At 45.1% G+C, this 19,794-nt stretch overlaps 2 protein-coding genes across 3 annotated transcripts in view; one reads left to right on the forward strand and one right to left on the reverse strand.

Moving 5' to 3' along the window:
* Positions 1-1,423, forward strand: part of FBXO11 (F-box protein 11) — a 91,508-nt gene extending 90,085 nt beyond the window's left edge. For both annotated transcript variants that reach the window (XM_037528091.1, XM_037528092.2), the window contains exon 23: positions 89-1,423. In XM_037528091.1, coding sequence (XP_037383988.1) covers positions 89-218 — 130 coding nt within the window. In that variant the 3' untranslated portion in view covers positions 219-1,423. The remainder of the gene's footprint in view (positions 1-88) is intronic.
* Positions 1,371-18,869, reverse strand: MSH6 (mutS homolog 6). The gene is made up of 10 exons (XM_037528089.2): positions 18,578-18,869; positions 13,199-13,401; positions 9,687-9,856; positions 5,968-8,509; positions 4,527-4,795; positions 2,902-3,019; positions 2,504-2,593; positions 1,934-2,088; positions 1,651-1,850; positions 1,371-1,553 (listed from the first exon to the last, which is right to left on the reverse strand). The coding sequence occupies exons 1-10, from the start codon at positions 18,826-18,828 to the stop codon at positions 1,472-1,474; spliced, it is 4,080 nt and encodes a 1,359-aa protein (XP_037383986.1). The 5' UTR covers positions 18,829-18,869; the 3' UTR covers positions 1,371-1,471.
* Between the last annotated feature and the right edge of the window lie 925 nt (positions 18,870-19,794).

The raw sequence follows: 19,794 nt of genomic DNA on the forward strand, positions 1-19,794 counted from the left end.
ACACGCGCTTGCTGTATTAACCCCTTATTCTCTCCTCCCCCACCCATCCCTCCTCCCTCCTAATCTTTGGGTTTTCATTTTGCTTTAGGTTTTTCTGTGACTGTGGTGCTGGAACACTGTCTAATCCTTGTACATTAGCTGGTGAGCCTACACATGATACAGATACACTATATGACTCTGCTCCACCTATAGAATCTAATACATTGCAGCACAACTGAATTCCTTCCCTAAAGAAAAAAAAATCCTGCCATTCTAACATCATAACTTAAAAACCTTTTTTTTGGAAGAAGTTATAATATTTGCCCATGCTACAGGAAGAGACTGTATTAAAAATGGATACAAAAGGTCAGTTGACACTATCAAGAAGCTCAAGCTACCAAAAAGAAAGTGGCAATATATTGACTCAGGATATCAAAGCTGGGTGTTAATAGCATTACTGTGTAAAGACTTTTGAAGGGACAAGTGAAGACAATAAGCTGCAATTTTGTACAGATACCAACTTCTGAAAAAAAGCTGGTGTTTTTACAACTAGCATTGAATGCAGTCCAATTTGCAGTAGTACTCTTCATTAGACAAGCAGCTTTGTTGCTGCCTTTATGGACATGGGTACCAATTGCTTTTGTAATATGGTAAAAATGTGAGCTAGCACTTCCGCATTTCTTTTGATTTTTTTAACATGTATTCAGATTGAGAAATATGATTTTAATGCTTTACTCCCATGTAGTTTGTTTTTAATTTCAAGCAAAATCTTATTGTACTTGAATGTGCCCTGTTTTGTTAGCACACCTAGACTTGCTGTAACTGTACTCATGTCCCAGTATGTACGTTCTTTCTATGAAAGAGAAAACACTAATCTTAAATTATATCCAGCAATGTTTCTGGTATCCTTTAACAAAAGTTAAGACTATTATTTCCTTCCCTTCCCTGTGCAGCATTCAAAAACCACCCCTAGAAAAAGTGAGTGTTTTAATGAGACTTCCTAGGAAGGGATGCACTGTAAAACAAAAGTATTCTTGTAACTCAGTTTTGTGAAAGGTAAAAACTACTATGTTTTAAAGTACACTTTAGAAAGTCTCTTCAAAACAGTCCTGTATTTGAACTCTGTTCATAGTTTTTTTTTGAACAGTTTAGACAAACTGCTGGAAATTAAAACAATTTCCTGCATTAAGCTGAGACAAGTATATATACAGCCCCATACAGTTTCATAGATTTCCCCCCCCCCATTTATGTGTATTGGTGACAGTGGGTATTAATAAACAGCTTGACGTTGTATGCATGTACCATAACATCTAGACTTAATATATTGTGGAGTATTCAATAACCATTTATGTAGACGGTAGGTTAAGAATTAAAAGGGTTTAATTTCCTAGAAAGAAAAGTGGAAAAACTGACTTTTTAAAAAATAAAGTTTATTAGATCATAATGTTGTCTGAATTTACCACCTTTGTCAAAAGTTAACTTCCAATGTAGTCTACAATTCCTCAACCAATGTCAGCAACTTATGGACAGCTTCAGCATCTACAGTCAACCTTTCACTAGCCAGGCAGACTTCCCTTAAAATAAAAAAAAAAAAGTTTTAGTTTTACCTGTTCAGTGTATCATCCATCCCCCTTCACTGTTTTAATAAGGTTAATATCCAGTGTTAATTACCGAAATAATCGCAGTGACTGAGTCATCTTCTCAAATTCTCTTGCTTTTCTATGTCCCTTTTGAATAACCTCTTCTGGGAGATTAGCCAGCCTCGCTGCATTAAAGCCATAGCTTTTAGGACAAGCTCCCTTAATGAATTTATAGAGGAAGGTAATAGTCTCCTGACTGGGATCTTCACATTCATTTTCTACCATGCATGCCTAAAGAAGAAAAATGTCTTAGTTGTATGTTACCAGTGAAACTACCTGACTCGATACTCTCAAAATCAAAAAATTGTATTTACCATGTGTCCTAGGCGTACTGCAACATTTTGAGAATAATCTTCAACTAATGAATGGTAGTGAGTAGAAAACAAAGTACGACACTTTATATTCTCAGCAAGTTCTTTAACAACTGCATTTGCTATTGCTGTTCCATCGAATGTTGCCGTACCTCTTCCTGTGGAAGTAAAATGTATAAATTATGTATTATTACAATCTGCCTTACTATACCAAATAGGATATACTTCAAAGGGATATCCTTCCCCACCCCCAAAAAGCTGTATCTGTAAATCTAAGAGCATTTTATATAAATAGGCACTTTTTTGGTTCATTTGGTAGCCTTTGGGGTGTAGGGGGGAGTGTGCATTTTCCACTGAGCTTTAGAAACTTCCTATTAACGCTTAGATATTCTCATTCCCACATAAACTAAACTTCAACAGGATTAGGAAATTTAAAACAGTAATTAAACTGTCTTAGGTACATATGGGTCATGTGGCACAAATGTTGGGTTTATTTCATGTACTTTTTAAGAGATGTCCTTCAGACCATCTTCTAGGTAAGAAAGTCTTCAACTGGAAGCTCGAACGGCTTACCTAATTCATCCACAAGCACTAGAGAATGTGCTGTCGCATGTGTAAGTATACTCGCAGTTTCACTCAACTCAACAAAAAATGTACTTTCACCTTAAAAAAAATTCACAAATCAGTGGTCATTTTAAAAAGCTGGTAACACTAGGTTCATTTGTAAAATTTCATATCATTTGATTCTATCATGAATTAACCAGTGGCACTAAAGGTTGAATTAAGATATTAAATAATTCTTAAAATACTGGGAGTAATGCTTTTCAAATTTCTAAACATTCTCCTTAGTGTAATACCAGAAAAATCAGACATCAAATTTAAATGGCTTATATGCAAATTCTGAAGAAAATGCATTTATCACTTAAAATACAGTCAAATAATAAAGCCCTAAATAGGTGGGACAAACTCACCTGACATTATTCTGTCTGAGGCACCAAGTCTAGTAAACACCCTATCAATTGGTGTGAGCCTACACACTTCAGCGGGCACATAACAACCCATCTGGGCCATTACAGCTAGAAGACCAACCTGTGAATGAGAAAAAGGTCAACCACTGGTATTAAGAATATCTCCAGGGCCTCCCCGGTGGCGCAGTGGTTGAGCGCTGGGTTGCGAAGCTGCCCGCAGCCTCTGCAGTGCCGGTTCGATCCCCGGCTGCTCCCCGGCCACTGGAGGAGGGTCCCACATGGCGCGCAGACCTCTCCTGCCGCCCGCTGCTCCCCCAGCAGTGTGCTTCGGTCCTTCTGCCTGCTCTGCTCCCTGCTCTGGCTCTGGTGAATTCTCTCACCCTCCCATGTTTCTGACTGTACCCAGTGCTTGTATAAATAAACAAATAAATAAATCTTTAAAAAAAAAAAAAAGAAAAAAAAAAAAAAAAAAAAGAATATCTCCAAAAAAAGAAGAGTATCTCCAGAGCCTCCCTGGTAGCGCAAGGGATTAAGTCTCAACACTATAAAGCTATTGGCAGCCACTGCCACTGCAGGAGTTTGATCCCCAGCCAGACAGCTGACCCATGTGGGGCAGCAGACTTCTCCGTCTCGCCCATTGTTCCACCTGCTCTGCTCCCCACTCTGTCTCTAATGAATCCTCCCATCACCACCCCTACCCCCATACTTCTGGCCTACACCCTAGCTCTTGTAGGCTTAAATAAATCTTAAAGTATCTCCAGAAGACGGACAATAAGCCAAGCTCGTCAATATTTTCTTACAAAATCAACATTTCTGTTACAGAGGAAGAGCCAGCACTGGGGGGAAAAAAATCTTCATAATCCTAAATAGAAAAAATTGCTTAGAAAGCAAGACACTTAGAGCCTAATTGGCCTTCAAACCTCAGAGCCTGTATACTAACTAACCCACTACACCTTAGTAAGTCTCAAACCCTGACTACAAAGTTGAATCATTCAGTACTTTGAAATTGGCCTAGAACCAATTCCAAACAAATTGATTTTTCTGTCCTTTTTGTTGCGCTCTCTCCAGGTAGTTTTGATTAAAAAAACAAAAGGCTACTATACTGCCCCTCTCATTAACAAGTTTTGGTATAATACACTGTGGGGAAGCAACAGGAGAGGAAGGTGTGCCAGCAAACTTTGTCATCTTGTAAAATCTGTCTTCCCTAAAAGCAGTTCCCAGCATTACTATAGGGAAATTTATTTACGACCTAAGCCTGCCATGGTAGTTTGATAAGGAGTCATCCTACAAATAAGTCTAAGATAAGGACAAACCTGTATGTAACATTTGCATAATTTCCATCCATTATGAATACCTTGACAGGAAATTAACTCAGTCAAGTCAAAGAACTTACAAAGAAACCATGACGTGAAACTTTTCCTTACTATTCAGGCAGATATTTGACCCATGAAGTAAATACAATTCTCAATTTATATACGACACAAGGAGTTTCCCAGTAGCTAGCCAGTAACTGAATTTAGTTCTGCAATTATGCTATTTGGAAAAGGATAACCTAAATTATGTTAATATATTCATTCTTAAAGTTACAAATACCTTTCTCTATAACAGAGCGTTAAGGGTCAATTTACCTGTCTCATGAGTGTAGACTTGCCCCCCATATTCGGTCCAGTAACAAGTACACAATAAGCTTTGCCATTTTCCTCCTCTTCTTCCTCACAGCCTATTAGAATGTCATTAGGAATAAAGTCATCTCCAAAAAAAGTCTTTGTAATGCATGGATGGCGTGATCCTTTAAGGTCTAAGAAGGGGGGGGTGTGTTCTTCTGGCAACAAAATTATCGGACGACACATGGGACCATCACCCCCTCGACTGTAGTTAGCCAGGCACAGTAAGACATCTGTTAAAGAGAGGGTAAAAAGGAGACTTCATCACTTTGGAGGCTTCTTCGTAAGTACAAAATACCCAATGTCCTTAAGGCTTCCAAAAATGCCGTTTCAGTAATGGTGTGATGCATCTATTTGCTCTTTAGAAACAGCAGCTTTTCTCTAACAGGCATTCTTACTAAGCAACATGTACCACTAACTTCGTTAACTCCATTACAGCACTTGTAGAGAAGTGAGAAACAGTCTTCCATTTCAGCCAAATGATCTTCTCCCACAAATTACAACTTAGGTTCCCCAGCCCCCTCCTCTCCCTAACATTTGGCCCGAGGGCATGCCACAGGAGAGCTAATACAGCAGACAGACACTATGATACATAAATACCCACCTAATTGTTCTAAGTTCTATTAGCTTAAAGAACAAACAAAGAATGTTTGTTTGGCACAACAAAGAATGTTCTTCTGTTCTGGGCAGTTGGGTTTAGATCAAAATATTTGTTACAAACTTGGGTGAGCTATGGTTGTTATACTTTCAAAAAAAAAAAATTACAGAACAATAAACTGGCCACAAAATTTAAAGGAAAATTTATGAAGCTGAAGCTGAAATGGTTATCCAATTACAAATATATGAACCAGGGTGCTTCGAAATCAATTACAAGAAAGTGTGGCATCTTAGGCTAAGAGAAAAAGGGGAGATTAAAATGTTTAAATATGCATGTAAAGAAATTCATTAAAATATACAAAAACATGCAAAGTTTATAATAAAGCTGAAATGAAGTGATTATCAAGGGATAGTTTTATATTAGTGTAACCGAAACTGGAAGGTTAAAGTTTTGTCAAATCCTGAAAAATTCACTTAGTGAAACTGACCTAAAATAAATAGCTTGTCTCAATAAGTGCCAAAAATCTTTTACCAATCTTTTGTTCAATTATTTAAGACTGAAGAAAGGCTGGGGGGGGGGGTGTGGACAGGACACACGGGACTATTCAGTTGACAGCAAACACTGCTATGGGCAATCTGTTCCTTTTTCCTAGTGAGGCGGCAGGATATGCTTGTCACATATACCCCTTGCTACGTGTGTTTAGGACACACAGCACTGGGAACACTTCTCAGTTTTCATCCTTCTGTCCAACGGGACATAGGGCATTACTAACCAAAGCCTTGGGAGTGAGCTTACGGAAGGCCTTACCCAACACTGCGATGCACTCTACGGCAGATTGCCAGTCCTTGTAATTCTTATCAAAGTTATAGAACAGTCGCCGCATGCAGTCCTTCAGAGAGGTGTCTCTGCGTTCCTCGGCATTTATCAGATTAGCCAACTTCTTCTCAATGGTTTTGGTCCAGTACCGCTTACAGCCCTTCTTAGTGGATTTCAACTCATATTCTTCTGGCAAATTACGAGTGGTGAAATTCTCTGGAATTTCCAACTGGTAACGGTTTCTACCAATCCCCCAGTAGACTATGGCCCTACAGCCGATTCGACTGCGCTGTTTGTCCAAATAGTCCAGAAGACTCTGTTCATTTTCTCTTATGTCAGCAAGAGCTTGGTCATAATCAGAGTCAAACCCTGCTTTGGGAGTTATCAGTCCAGTCTTTCGAGCCTTTTCATGGTCAAAGGCTGTATCCCATCGGTTCAGTTCTGCGGTTAAGTCAGGAAAACGGCCTTCAGGATTTTTTGTATGCAAAGTAATGACCTGTTTAAGGATTTTGGATTTAAACTCATCAACAACTTCTTCCATAAGCTCTACAATTTTACATAATACTTTGAATCCTTCCAGAGCAGAGAGAAAATCAATAATCTTTTTTTTGCTATATGTAGTTTCTTCATACATTATAGCCCTGCTATCGGGGTGGTTCTGGCTCTTCAGGGGAGAGCCAACATTATGAATTTTACTAAGTAGCCTCTCAAGGTCTGGAAGCTTCTTTAGAAGGTCTACAACCTCAGAGATCTTGTCAGGCACAGCCATGAGGTCTTCTATGGCATCTAGACGATCATTGATAGCGTAGGGGCTACAAAGTGGAGCACAAAGCCACTGCTTTAGCAGCCGCTTACCAAAGGGGGTACTGCAGGTATCAATCTTCTCTAGCAGCGTCCCTTCGGTAGAACCATTTGTCCCATTCAGAAAAATCTCCAGGTTGTTTAATGTCACAGCATCTAGCACCATTCGTTGATTGGTTTTAGCAAAGACAGCACCGGGTCTTGTTCCACTGCCCATGTCAGAATCCAAGGGAACATACTCTTCAAAATTAGCCATTGATAAAAGCTCCTGATCAATAAGGCATTTTTTGAGGTAGAAGACACAGCCGCCTAGAGCAGAGAGGGCCAATTCACTTTTCTCTCCTGGAGTCAATCCAATGGAATCAGCCTCTGAAGTCATACCTTTAAGTACCTCGGGTAACATTACCCTGTTGTCCTCATTTAATTTCTCTGTAAAATATCCTTCTTCAAGGAGAGTTTTCAGAGTTTTGGCTGCGTCCCAAAATTGGGAGCCTGGTATCAGACCTTCCTGAAGAGAGGAGGATAATGAACCCTTGAGAATCATCCTCGTTTCCACTGAGAGATTTCCTTTCTCAAACAAGACTTGTACTGGAGGATAGTGTGCAACCAGAGTCCTAAACCTGGAACAGTGGCGATCATCTGAAAACTGTCCTATGAAAAACTTTCCCAATGAGGTGTCAACAAAGCATACACCGTACACTCGAGTGTGACCAGAAGAATCATCATCTTTTTCTTTGAGGCTGAGAAGATACTTACTGTGGTTCTCAGAGGGTTCCCCCTCCAGCACACTGTAGGTCTGCGTACCTTTGGTAATGACCCTACAGATCTCCCTCCTCACCACTCTATCGTGCTTCGATATATGCGCCATCTTTCGGCATCGTGCCTCCATCATCTCCGGCGTCTCAGTCTGTTCCACTCGCGCTACTTTATAGCCCTTCTGCACCAGGGAATCTGAGTACCGGCCAAATGCAATTTCAGGGAAACCAGAATGGGCCCAGTTGCCTTTCATGAATACCAGTCCTAGTTCACTGACTCCGGTAAGGGCATCCATGTGGTACAGTTCATAAAACTTGCCCACCTTATAAAATATGACAAGATCAAAATTCTGAGACTTAATCTGCCACCACTTCCTCATGCCAGGAGTACAGGAATTAAGGAAATCCTCAGGCACGTAGACTGTGGATGCATCAAAATCCGGGTGATCGGGTCGCCGTCTGTGCCAGTCTCTTCTCTTCTCCTCCTTAAGCCATTCTAAAGTCTCATGATACCAGACAGTGGGGCGACCATCATCACAGCCGCTGCTAATGTGGGCTTGGGCGTCAGAATTTTGAGGGGCAGAGAAAGCACTCAAAGCACTCTTGGTTTCTGATGAAACGCCAGTTGTTCGTCTGCTGGCTGAGGCCATTTCTTTCCTTGAATTTTTCCTTTTGAGAGAGCCATTGCCAGTCACCATTCTCTTCCGTTTTGGAGCTACTTTGGCAGGGCCGTCCAGGCCTTCACTGTCACTATCCCCCACTCCACTGCTGACTTCATCACTGCTTCCTTCCTCCTTAGCATCTGGCTTGAATTCCACATCAGAGCCGCCAACGTCACTCTCAGAGTCTGATATGACCCTTCGTTTTTTTATTTGACGGCTACTTCGCCTAGACCCTTGCACCTTAGGTGTCACTTCCTCTTCACTCTCAATTTCATTATCCTCTTCACTTTTATCTGAGGCATAGGTTGCACCTACCTAGCAGGCAAGGAAAAGGTATTTAAAAACCAAGCACATTTTGGAAAATGAAAACACTGCGGTGCAATAAACGCAGTATGTTGCAACTTCATATACCAAGAAAAGAGCCCACCTCCAGAAATGAGAAACTATCTTCTTTCCATTTCACCTAACATCAAAACAAGTATAGCACGCTACAAGAGTAAGTGGTTCCTTCCTGGAGAATGGTGATGAGTCCATCAGCAGGACCACACAACAAACACCTGGACACACCGTCCTCACCAACGGCCACAGTTAGGGAAATAACTCCCTGGCTCTTTCTTCCTCGTCCCGAGGGGCATGTGGTAAAGCTGACCATTTTGCAAATTCTTTAGTTTTACGAACCAGTGATCTACACTGGCCCTAGTCTATGCTCGTCCATAAACCAGCTGTTTCACCTAGGGCAGGACACATTCACTTACCACGAATCTCCCTCACACGTAAGGCAGGATGACACTATGTTCTCTGCGGTTACCCTCCAGTTCTAAACCACGGATTAACGTTATGATCCCTGATCTCAATCTCAATAATGAACTTTTTTTCTTCTATTTCTCATGAAGTACCTACTGTATGACTTCCTTATTCCCTATATCATCTGTAAGACAATAAAATCTAAATCAAGCTGGGTTATGGATGAATCTTTCGAGTACTCAGCTCATTAATTACTATATTAATGATTTCTTTTAAATGAACCATTCCCTTCATTTCCTTAACAGCATTTAATTCACTCAAATAGTGACCAGTAACATTTGAAACCAAGGTTTTATTGCAATTTTACTCAACCTCTATGCCTACCGACCCAGAATACAAAAAAAATTATGAAGGCATAAACCTGGATAATTTCCAGAGTCTGACCACACCCTTACATAGAAGGTCATTGCAGACAGTATGACCGGTGCATTACCATGACGTTCTTACTGTCCCTAGCTCTCTACTTGCCACAAAAATGGCACTCTCTCTTGCAGCATGCCTTCCAGCAGGCTTGGGGGCCACTGAGATTCTGAAGTTATTCAACTCAACCTACAGTTCAGGGATATATGTGTGTGTATACTAGAGAATACAAAGGCAAACATCTGCAAGACAAGCGAATATAACTTAAATATGTCCCCCCTTTCCATCCCTCTCCTAACAGAAATGACCACTGTGCAATGTCCCAAACCTCCATCTCTTCTTCCTCCTCTGGTTCTGAGGGCTCGTCACACACTGCCAATTCAAGTCTCTTAATCTTGTCTGTATTCAAGGCTTCATCTGCACGTTGCATTGCTCTGAGTATTTCAGGCTTTGCACTGTAAAAATGACCACCTTTTTGAGCGTCCTTCGATTTTGAACCTAAAAATATATATACATTTGTAAACAAGAACTGTTGGCCGGATAGTCAGCTTAAACTTCAACACTAGCCCCAATGAACAAGAATGACTATAATCAAGTCTAGTTTTTTATGCCCCATTATTACTTATGACACAACAATAAAAGCCCACAAAATTTTCAGGGAAAACTTCCAGTAAAACCTAAATTATTGGGCCTCCCCGGTGGCGCAGCGGTTGAGCGCTGGGTTGCGAAGCTGCCCGAAGCCTCTGCGGCGCCGGTTCGATCCCCGGCCACCAGAGGAGGGTTCCACATGGCGCGCAGACCTCTCCTGCCGCCCGCTGCTCCCCTCAGCAGTGTACTTCGGTCCTTCTGCCTGCTCTGCTCCCCGCTCTGGCTCTGGTGGATTCTCTCACCCTCCCGTGCTTCTGACTGTACCCAGTGCTTGTATAAATAAATAAATAAATCTTAAAAAAAAAAAAAAAAAAACCTAAATTATTTACTTACATCCTTGAAGATGCTTTAACTGTTGGGTCACCCAGGACCACTTAGTCTCTCTTTTCATGAACTGGTACTGTGGGCCTAAACAGGTAACCACCTCTTCTCAGGTAAGGTATTAGATGTAAAAGGGGTTTTGAGGCCCTTGTTAAATTGCTTCAATAAGGTAAAGACTACACTGTCAATTAAATGAAGTTATGATATTAAAAAATAAGTGCTGCCAAGGCAATTATACAGGTTACATGTTTTCTAAAAAAACTACTGTCAGATATCCTAACATTTTGGCGGGTTAAACCAGTTCAGAGTTTGAATGTGTAAATTCCCCCGGCCCCCCACCCCGCCAACAGTTGCATCAAAATGTCTTACTGTGTTTTAAACTCCTCCAAGTTATATTAAGTGATTATTTCTATCCACTGAGCAAAAGGTTACATGCAGATCACAAGTCTAATGGTACATGTGGCATAACTAGAGATGTTTTCTTCCGCCCAAATATAACTGGAAAACCGAATTTCTTTAAATCTACAGATTCAAATGCTACATTATTTCTTTCTTTCTGTATATGAAAACAAACGAGACAACCTAAATTTCCATGGAAATTAGCAACTATGATGGCTGCCTTAAAATAAAGCTGCAGGGCCTCCCTGGTGGCACCAGGGGTTAAGTCTCAGCACCATGAAACTAACAGCAGCACGAGTTGGATCCACAGCCAGGGAGCTGACCCACATGGTGCAGCTGTGTCACCCACTGCTCCCCTCAGCAGTGTATTTCAGTCAGTCTGCCTGTTCTGCTTCCCCACTCTGAAACCTCTCATTGTCCCTACACCTCTGGCCTGTATCCCAGTTCTTATAAGCATAAAGATCTTAATAAATAAATAAATAAAGCTGCAGTTTCTTTCTCTAAAGAGCTGTACTAAACCTATCTACTACAGGGCCTACCCTGGTGGTGCAGGTGGTTGAGCCCAGCACTGTAAAGCTGTCCGCAGCCTCTGCAGTGCCGGTTCGATCCCGGCCGGCTGGCAAGGGTCCCCCATGGCGGGGCAAACCTCTCCTGTCGCGCCCGCTGCTCCCCTCAGCAGTGTATTTCAGCAGTTTGCCTATTCTGTTCCCCGCTCTTTCTCAAGGTGAATCCTCTCACCCTCCCACACCTCTGGCCTGTATCCCAGTTCTTGTGTAAATAAATCAATCTTGAAAAAAAAAATAATATTCTATTTTTTAAAAAAAACAAAAAAACTATATACTATAATAAACAAAACCATTTGTTGGATGACTCCAAACTTCTCCCAAAGTGCCTCTGTAGTGCCTCTGTAGCTCCCAAAGTGCCTCTGTAGCCCCATATATCCAGTGAGATGATCCTTTCCCAAAGCCCTGATGCAAACAACTATAACTCATGCCCCCTCCCCACACACGCAAATGCACAAAGGGTCTCCTTTTCCCCCGACCTATGCCTCTGCTAATTTAGACACATACACGCATTGCTACAATTTGGAAATTTCAGGCAAAGAATATGCACAGGGGTGACTTTGTAAAATGATGACAACACACATGTAAACTTTCTATTCTTTTAGAAGTCATTTTGCCAAAGCTTTGTTTAGCATCGCAAAACTAGTCCTGGGAAAGACCTCACATGTGGCTGGCCCAACTCTCATTTTATAATATGTAGGAGCAAAAAGTATTAGAAAATAAATTACTGTGATTGACCAAGAGTATACAGAAAATTAGTGGAGAAGATAGAACCAAGTTTCCTGATTCTATTTCATCCTGCATGTCAGATTTCCAACGCCAAGTTAACTTTCTTCAGCGTGCCCAGAATTCTGCACCCTGGAAGAATGTGCAATTTGACCAAAAGACTTGCTTTCCAGGTTATTGGAAACTGAACCTTGTTCTGATTCTAAAACACTCAGGTGGGGCCTCCCCAGTGGCGCAGTGGTTGAGTGCCGTGCTGCAAAGCTGTCCACAGCCTCTGCAGCAACGGTTCGATTCCCCACTGGCCAGGAAGAACCCCACATGGCGCGGCAGACCTCTCCTTCCTCGCCCACTGATCCCGTCAGCAGTGTCTTTGGTCCGTCTGCCTGTTCTGCTCCCTGCTGTGGCTCTGGTGAATTCTCTCACCGCCCCCCCCCCCCATGCTTCTGACCTGTATCCCAGTTCTTCTATAAAATAAATAAATATTTAAAATACTCAAGGTCAGTAACACCCTAGCCTAGAGAGTCTAAGAATAATGGAAGAGGACTTGTACTTGAGCATACAGACACTGCAACCACCCTGTGCACACACTGTATAATTCAAGTCACCAACAGGGCACACTTAGCCCCAGGAAGCTACACATAAAGTACTGCTGATATGTGCTATGTAACCCTGGGCCTGAGGAGAGAAGTTGAAGAGAATGTCAATACTCCAGAAGTGTAGGTGAACAGTTCAAATGTGGCCGTAGATGAGGATTTTGGAGTATGCAGGCCAGAAGAGTGTAAATCTCAGTTTGTCCTAGATAATGTCACTGAACTACATGCTATGTATCCTGAATGTGTTGCTTTTCTTCTGAATCCTTTGAGATGGGGATTAACACTGTTTAATTTACCCTTTTCACATCTGAATTTGGTATTCTGGTCCAAATCATAAGGTCCAACCAATCATGAACTCATTTTTCCTTTAAGGGTATGATATTGCTCTAAATAACTCAAAGGACAGAAATAAAAATTCTGCTCCACGCAACATACTGGCTGAAGACGACTTCTTACCATCTCCCCGTGCTACAAACTTTCACAACACTCCTTAATTCACTGGATTGATACACTTGATTTCATTCTATGAGAGAAGCTAACACTTGTGCTCATGCCTATTCTCTCCTGGCTCCCTGCGGTGGCTCTCTTACCTGTATAGGGCTTTAACAGCCTTTTGCTAACCCAGCCTCTTGTTGGGCTGTCATCAAAAAACTGGACATGAACTCGGACGGACTTCCCCTTCTCTCGGATGAATGTGCCGTCAAAGGGGTGGCTGTAGACCAGGCAAGGCCACCAGGGGTAGCCCTCCATCTTGGCCCACACCAAGTCACCTGGTGAGAAGTCAGAGGAGCTGCTGCCAAAAGGAAATACATCGCTGATTAATATTTAAGTTGCATTAAAGGCAATTATCTACAAATAAGCAATTCCAAAGAAGGTATTGTTGAGATTCCTTTAAAATCTAAATTCTAAAATTAACATTTTTTTAATCAATGAGTTGAAGACCTTTTTTAAGACATGCAGATATCACAGTGCTTACTTATTAAGGCAATCATAAATATAATGAATTCTGCTGTTAAGGAGAGAAACTTTCTCAGAATTACTCAAAGTTTAAAAACTATGTCACAGGGTGGGGCCTCCCGGAGGCGCAAGGGGTTAGGCAATGCACTATGAAGCAATCCGCAGCCTCTGCAGCACGAGTTCAATCCCCGGCTGGCCAGGGAGCAACCTACATGGCACAGCAGACCTCTCCACTCTCACCTGCTGCTCCCCTCAGCAGTGTACTTCAGTACATCTGCCAGTTCTGCTCCCCACTCTGTCTCTGGTGAATCCTCTCACCCCCTGCACCTCTGGCCTGCACCCCAGTTCTTGTATGCATAAATAAACCAATCTTTAAAAAAACAATAGGACTGACATACAGCTCTTTGTCTATGAATGGTGACAGAGCATACAGATTTTGTTTAAGGTTTGATTAAAAAGAAAAAAAAGAAATTTAGTAGTCAGGGGCCTCCCTGGTGGCGCAAGGGGTTAAGACACAGCACTGTGGGACTATCCACAGTCACTGCAGCACTGAGTTCGATTCCCAGCCAGGGAGGTGACCCACATAGTGTAGCAAACCTCTCCTGTCTCACCTACTGCTCCCCTCAGCAGTGTATTTCAGTCAGTCTGTCTGTTCTGTTCTCTGGTGAATCCTCTCAGCCTCCCGCACATCTGATTTGTACCCTGATTCTTGTATAAATAAATCTTTTTTAAAAAAGATTTTAATTTATTTATGCATACAAGAACTGGGGTGTAAGCCAGAGATGTAGGGGGGGTGAGAGGACCCACCAGAGAGTGGGGAGCCAAATAGGCAAATCTATTGAAACACACTGCTGAGGAGAGCAGTGCGCAAGGCAGGTGAGGTTTGCTTCACCATGTGGGTCAGCTCCCTGGCCGGCAGGGGATCAAACTCGTGGTGCAGGGGTTGGTGACAGATTGACAGCACTTTCTTTAACCCCAGCACAATCCACCTGTGTGGTGTCCCCCACTGTCTCTGGTGAATCCTCACCCCCCCATACCTCTGGCCTGTACCCCAGTTCTTGCATGCATAAATAAATCTTAACAATAACAATGAAAATTTAGTGGTCAGAAACCCTGTTCACAGCTCCCTCAATTATAACCCTAATGCACTACAGGAAAAAAATACTGAAGACAACCCATGATGCCTGTATATCCTGACACTTTTCTCAAAATCACTTACTTCAAACTGCTATCATGTGGACTCCTTCCTTTCTCCATCTCCCATAATCTGAATCATCACCAACACCTGTCTACTACTTCAGTCTCCCTCAACTCCTCTCCTAAATCTCTCTGCCACCACCCCCATCCTCTGCTCATCATCAAAGCAGCCTTGTAACTGATTTTCCCAACAAAGACATTTCAGCCAGTGATATTTCTAAAATATCAATCTTCCCAATGAATTTTTTTAAACCTACAGAAGCATCAACCATAAAGAAAAAGATTCAAAACTGACTTCTCAAAAGATATAAACTGAGGGCCTCCCAGGTGGTGCAGCGGTTGAGCGCTGGGTTGTGAAGCTGCCCGCAGCCTCTGCAGCGCTGGTTCGATCCCCGGCTGCTCCCCAGCCGCCAGAGGAGGGTCCCACAAGGCGCGCAGACCTCTCCTGCCGCCCACTGCTCCCCTCAGCAGTGTACTTCCGCCCTTCTGCCTGCTCTGCTCCTCGCTCTGGTGAATTCTCTCACCCTCCCGCGCTTCTGACTGTACCCAGTGCTTGTATAAATAAATAAATAAATAAATAAATCTTTACCCAGTGTTTGTATAAATAAAAATTAATCTTTTAAAAAAAAAGATATAAACTGAGCAAAAGAATAATCCAGGATGGCGACTTTTGCATCACACATGGGTAACAAAGAACTAGAATAAAACTGGCAAAACACTAACTCAAGCACAAAACAAAAGCTAAATGAAAAATAAACATTAAACAATACTTAACATCTTTTAAAAATTTCAACTGACCTTCAGAGTAGTCCAAATGCTCATTGTGGCCCATTAGTCTATTCTGGACTGAATCCCTGCATATTTTTCTCCTCTTCTTTCTTCCCTTGATATGCAGGAAATCATTCTCAGCCTAAACCTCTTCATACCACAGCCTGGCTAACTCCTTTCTGTCCTCAGATCTCAGTCTAGAATGAAAGCTACTCTGACCTATACACACCACCTTCTCCCACAAAGTGCACAGAACTCATATACACTCTGCTCCTGTCCTATTCGATAACTGCCTTTTTATTTATACTGCTCATCGTTGTATTCATGATCCACAATGCTTAATGCTTGAAAGCATAGGTTCATGAACATTTGCTGAATGAATGCCAAATCTATATACTGGAGTCATTAGAAGCCTATTACCGGGCCTCCCTGGTGGCGCAAGGGGTTAAGACACAACCTATGAAGCTATCTGCAGCCAGGGAGTTACCCACATGGCACAGCAGACCTCTCCTGACTTGCCCGCTGCTCCCCGCAGCAATATATTTCAGTCGATCTGCCTGTTCTGTTCCCCACTCTGTCTCTGGTGAATCCTCTCACCCCCCACACCTCTGGCCTGTACCCCAGTTCTTGTATACATAAATAATCTTTTTTTTAAAGCCTATTACCAGACAACTTTCTTGAATACTATAGAAACTGTTCCCCACAGTAAGTGCTCATAGTAGAAAGAAAGCTGAATGTAAACTGTCAGGCTTTTACAAGTCTCCTGAATTCAACCCTCGAAAAACAAATAGTATGTGCTATTGAATATAAAAAGCACAGCCAAACAATACATCACTTTAACATGGATGCAAGAATCAATTCATATTCCAGAAGATGTTTTAACACAGTGTACATATCTCACAAAAAGGTCTATGGAAAATGCACAAGTAGTGAAAGAAAAATATTTTTCCCTCTACCTTTCTGAGTTCTTGATTAAAGATTGGTAAGAGGGGCCTCCCTAGTGGCACAGGGGTTTAAGATACAGCACTATCAAGGTAAGCTAACCACATGGCGCAGCAGACCTCTCCTGTCTCACCTGCTGCTCCCCTCAGTATATTTTAGTAGATCTGCCTGTTCTGTGCCCCACTCTGTCTCTGGTGAATCCTCTCACCCCCCCCACACCTCTGACCTACACCCCAGTTCTTGTATGCATATTTTTAAAAAGATTGATAAGAAAATAACGAAAGTATACATGGGCAATACAATAGGAAAAGTGAGAAATACCCTGAGATAGCCTAGTCACCACCTTAAATACCATCTGTAGCTAAAAGACAAAAGAAAAATATTGTTGATGGGGGAGGCCAATTATTGTTGATGGGGGAGGTTACCACCAAAATAACAGGCTAGTTTGTTATGCAGTTTTAAGCCCCTGTCTTCTCCATTAATTTAATGTCCTGTGATTTAGTCACTTTTCTCATCCTGGTACAGAGTCCCTTACAGAGAATTCTTTTATAAATGTAAGCTACAAAGTAACTTCCAGAGTTGCTCCTGTGTTGACTACTTCTCAAAAAATCACCAGGTAGAAATAATCCTTAAAGGCCTCCCTGGTGGCGCGAGGGGTTAAGCACCGCACTATGAAGCAATCCGCAGCCTCTGCAGCACAAGTTCGATCCCCCACCGGCCAGGGAGAAACCAACATGGTGCAGCAGACCTCTCCTGACTCGCCCGCTGCTCCCCTCAGCAGTGTATTTCAGTCAGTCTGCCTTTCTGTTCCCCGCTCTGTCTCTGTTGAATCCTATCACCCCCGCATCTCTGACCTGCACCCCAGCTCTTGTATGCATAAATAAATCTTTAAAAAAAAAATTTAAAAAAATGGCTACCATAACATTCTGTGCCAAACACAACATCTGGGATACACAGTAAATGTGAGCTTTGCAAAATGTGGGCCAACGCCCCGAAAAAAGACAGGTCAAGCCCTGGAGGTACCGCGAACTGCCCGGCGAGAAGGGCGTCCTTGGCGAGGCATCCACCCAGAGCGCCCAAACATCCCTGTCCAGGGCCAGAGAAAGACCTATAGAGGCTCACTCTCAACGGCGAAATTAAGTGCCCCATCACCCATGGGATCATCAACAAGAGCACTATTTCACAAAATAACATTTTTTTCCAACGCGACACACTTTTTCACGTATGTCAAAAATCACTGTAACTTCTAAATTTCTCACTCGATTGGGTGCCTGTGCTGTGCAGCCAGCGAACACCCAGCCGGATCCCAGCACTTTCTGCTGCTCCACCCCCCCAGCGCCCCGCCCCCGCCATCTCACTTGGACCAATCACTGGCTCGGCCCGCGGCAAGACACGCCCCCGCCGGGCAATCGAGCCCCGCCCCCGCCGCCATCCTCACTTGGACCAATCAGCGGCTCGGCCCGCGGCAAGACACGCCCCCGGCGGGGAATCGAGTCCCGCCCCCGCCCCGCCCCGCCCCCGCCCCGCGCACAGCCCACAACTCGCAAGCCGAAGGCCCGCCGCCCCCCACGGGTACGGGGCGTCCGAAAATCATAGCCAAAACCCACCTAGGCTCCCCGACCGCCCCCCAAATCACTATCCCAATCCCAAGGAGACGCACACGCGGCAGGCCCGGACCCCACATCTCCCAGGCCGCAGCGCCCGCCGCCCGCAGGCTTTCCTCCTCGCCGCCCCCTCCCCGCCCGGGGCCCCCCGCGAGGAGCACGCGGGCTCCCGTCCGCCTGTGCCCCCCGTGCCAGCGCCCCTTTCTCCTGCCCACCCGAGCAGCTCGCCATTCCCTCCCCCCACCGAGCGCCCCCAACGCGCCTCCTCCCCCCTCCTCCAAACTCCGAGCGCCTCCCCAGCCTCCCCTCCCCCCTCCTCCCGCAGCCAATTTCCTCCTCCTGTTTACAGCCCTCACGCCAACCCCCACACACTCGGCCCCGCGGCCCCGCAACTTGAGCGCGCTGCCCCGCCGCCGAGCCCCGGACCCGGCCCGCACCCCCAGGCCCTCGCGGCGCGCCCCGCCGCCGCGCCCCCGCCTGCGGCCCGTCCCCACCCACTACCTGGCGGGGACCGCCGGCGCCGCGGGCTTGCGCAGCCCTCCGTTCAGGCTCCTCGCCTCGGGCGGCGACGCGGAGCCCACGGGCCCCGGCCCAGGCCCGGCCTCGCTCCAGGCCGCATCCCCGCCGGGGGATGGGGAGGCCCCCGCGGCGGCGGCGCCGCCGTCACTCGAAGCCCGGACTCGGGCCCTGCTGGCGTTATTCAGCGCCGGAGACTTGGGGAAGAAGCTGTAGAGCGTGCTCTGTCGCGACATAGCGGCGGCCGGCCGGACGCAACCGCTCGGGCCGAACCCAGCGCGCGGACCAAGCGCGCGGCGCCCGCTGGCGGGAAACCTGGGGGGAGGCGCGCGCAGCGCGAGGGACTCTGGTCCCGCCGGCCAATCCGGGGCCTCCTGGGCGCGCGCGGGCGGCGTCGGGGCGGGGCGCGCCCGGCCACGCCTCCTCGGGGCGCCGGGCGACGTGCGAGGGGGCGGGGCCGGCCCAGCGCGAGTACGACTGGCTGCGCCTCCCCGCCCCGGGCCCCCGCGCCGGCTCGCGGAACTGTTGGGAGCCGGGCGCGTCTGTGCTGGGGCGGGGGAAGAGCGCGGCGGAACACCCGGTCCCGGGGCCGGCGGGGGCGGCGGGGGCGCGGTCCCGCTCGAGAAGGGAGAGCGTGGCGCGGGGGAGCTCGCGTGCCCCCGAGTGGTGTTGGCGCAAACGCGGGGGCTGCGGGACGCAGCAGCCCTGGCGGAGAAATGCCGGGGAGCACCTGCGTGCAGTATCCTGCGTGGAGAGCGCCTGGTCCATGGAACGGAGGGAAAAGGACCACCCTGGGTTTGGGCAGCAGTTGGCTAAATCTGCTCACTTTGTGTTCTCAAAGTGTTGCAGTTGTAGCCACATGATAAATTTTTCCTAACTGAATGCCAAGTGGCATATCTTTGGTTTATGATTTAAAAAAAAAAAAAAAATGCCAGCTACTCAGACCTTTACTCCCCCCCCCCACCATGCATAAATTGCCTAGATTACCCCTTTAAATGCTGCCAGTAACCTATAAAGCAGGTATTTGAAGTTCACAGTCCCTTATCTGAATCTTTTGAGCCAGGTGAGACACAGAATGCAGGATTTTTTCAGACTTTGGAAAGGCAGCAGTGTGTGAATAAGGAGTTCTCTTCTCCAAGAAGTGGAAGTCTGACAGTTATTTGGCCTTCATCGCAAATTGTGAATAAGTAACTGGAAATTAG

This window comes from Talpa occidentalis, unplaced genomic scaffold (assembly GCF_014898055.3).
Source record: "Talpa occidentalis isolate TD23 unplaced genomic scaffold, MPIMG_talOcc4v2.1 talOcc4.5, whole genome shotgun sequence".
Lineage (NCBI taxonomy): Eukaryota > Metazoa > Chordata > Mammalia > Eulipotyphla > Talpidae > Talpa > Talpa occidentalis.

What these genes read in the sequence shown, in the direction of transcription:
- MSH6 (XM_037528089.2), bottom strand. Translation starts at nt 18,828, where the DNA reads ATGTCGCGACAGAGCACGCTCTACAGCTTCTTCCCCAAGTCTCCGGCG. An exon ending in AGTCTACACTCATGAGACAG is followed by an intron (nt 3,020 to 4,526) that starts GTAAATTGACCC and finishes TCTCATTCACAG; the next exon opens with GTTGGTCTTCTAGCTGTAAT. An exon ending in CTCAGACAGAATAATGTCAG is followed by an intron (nt 2,594 to 2,901) that starts GTGAGTTTGTCC and finishes ATTTTTTTTAAG; the next exon opens with GTGAAAGTACATTTTTTGTT.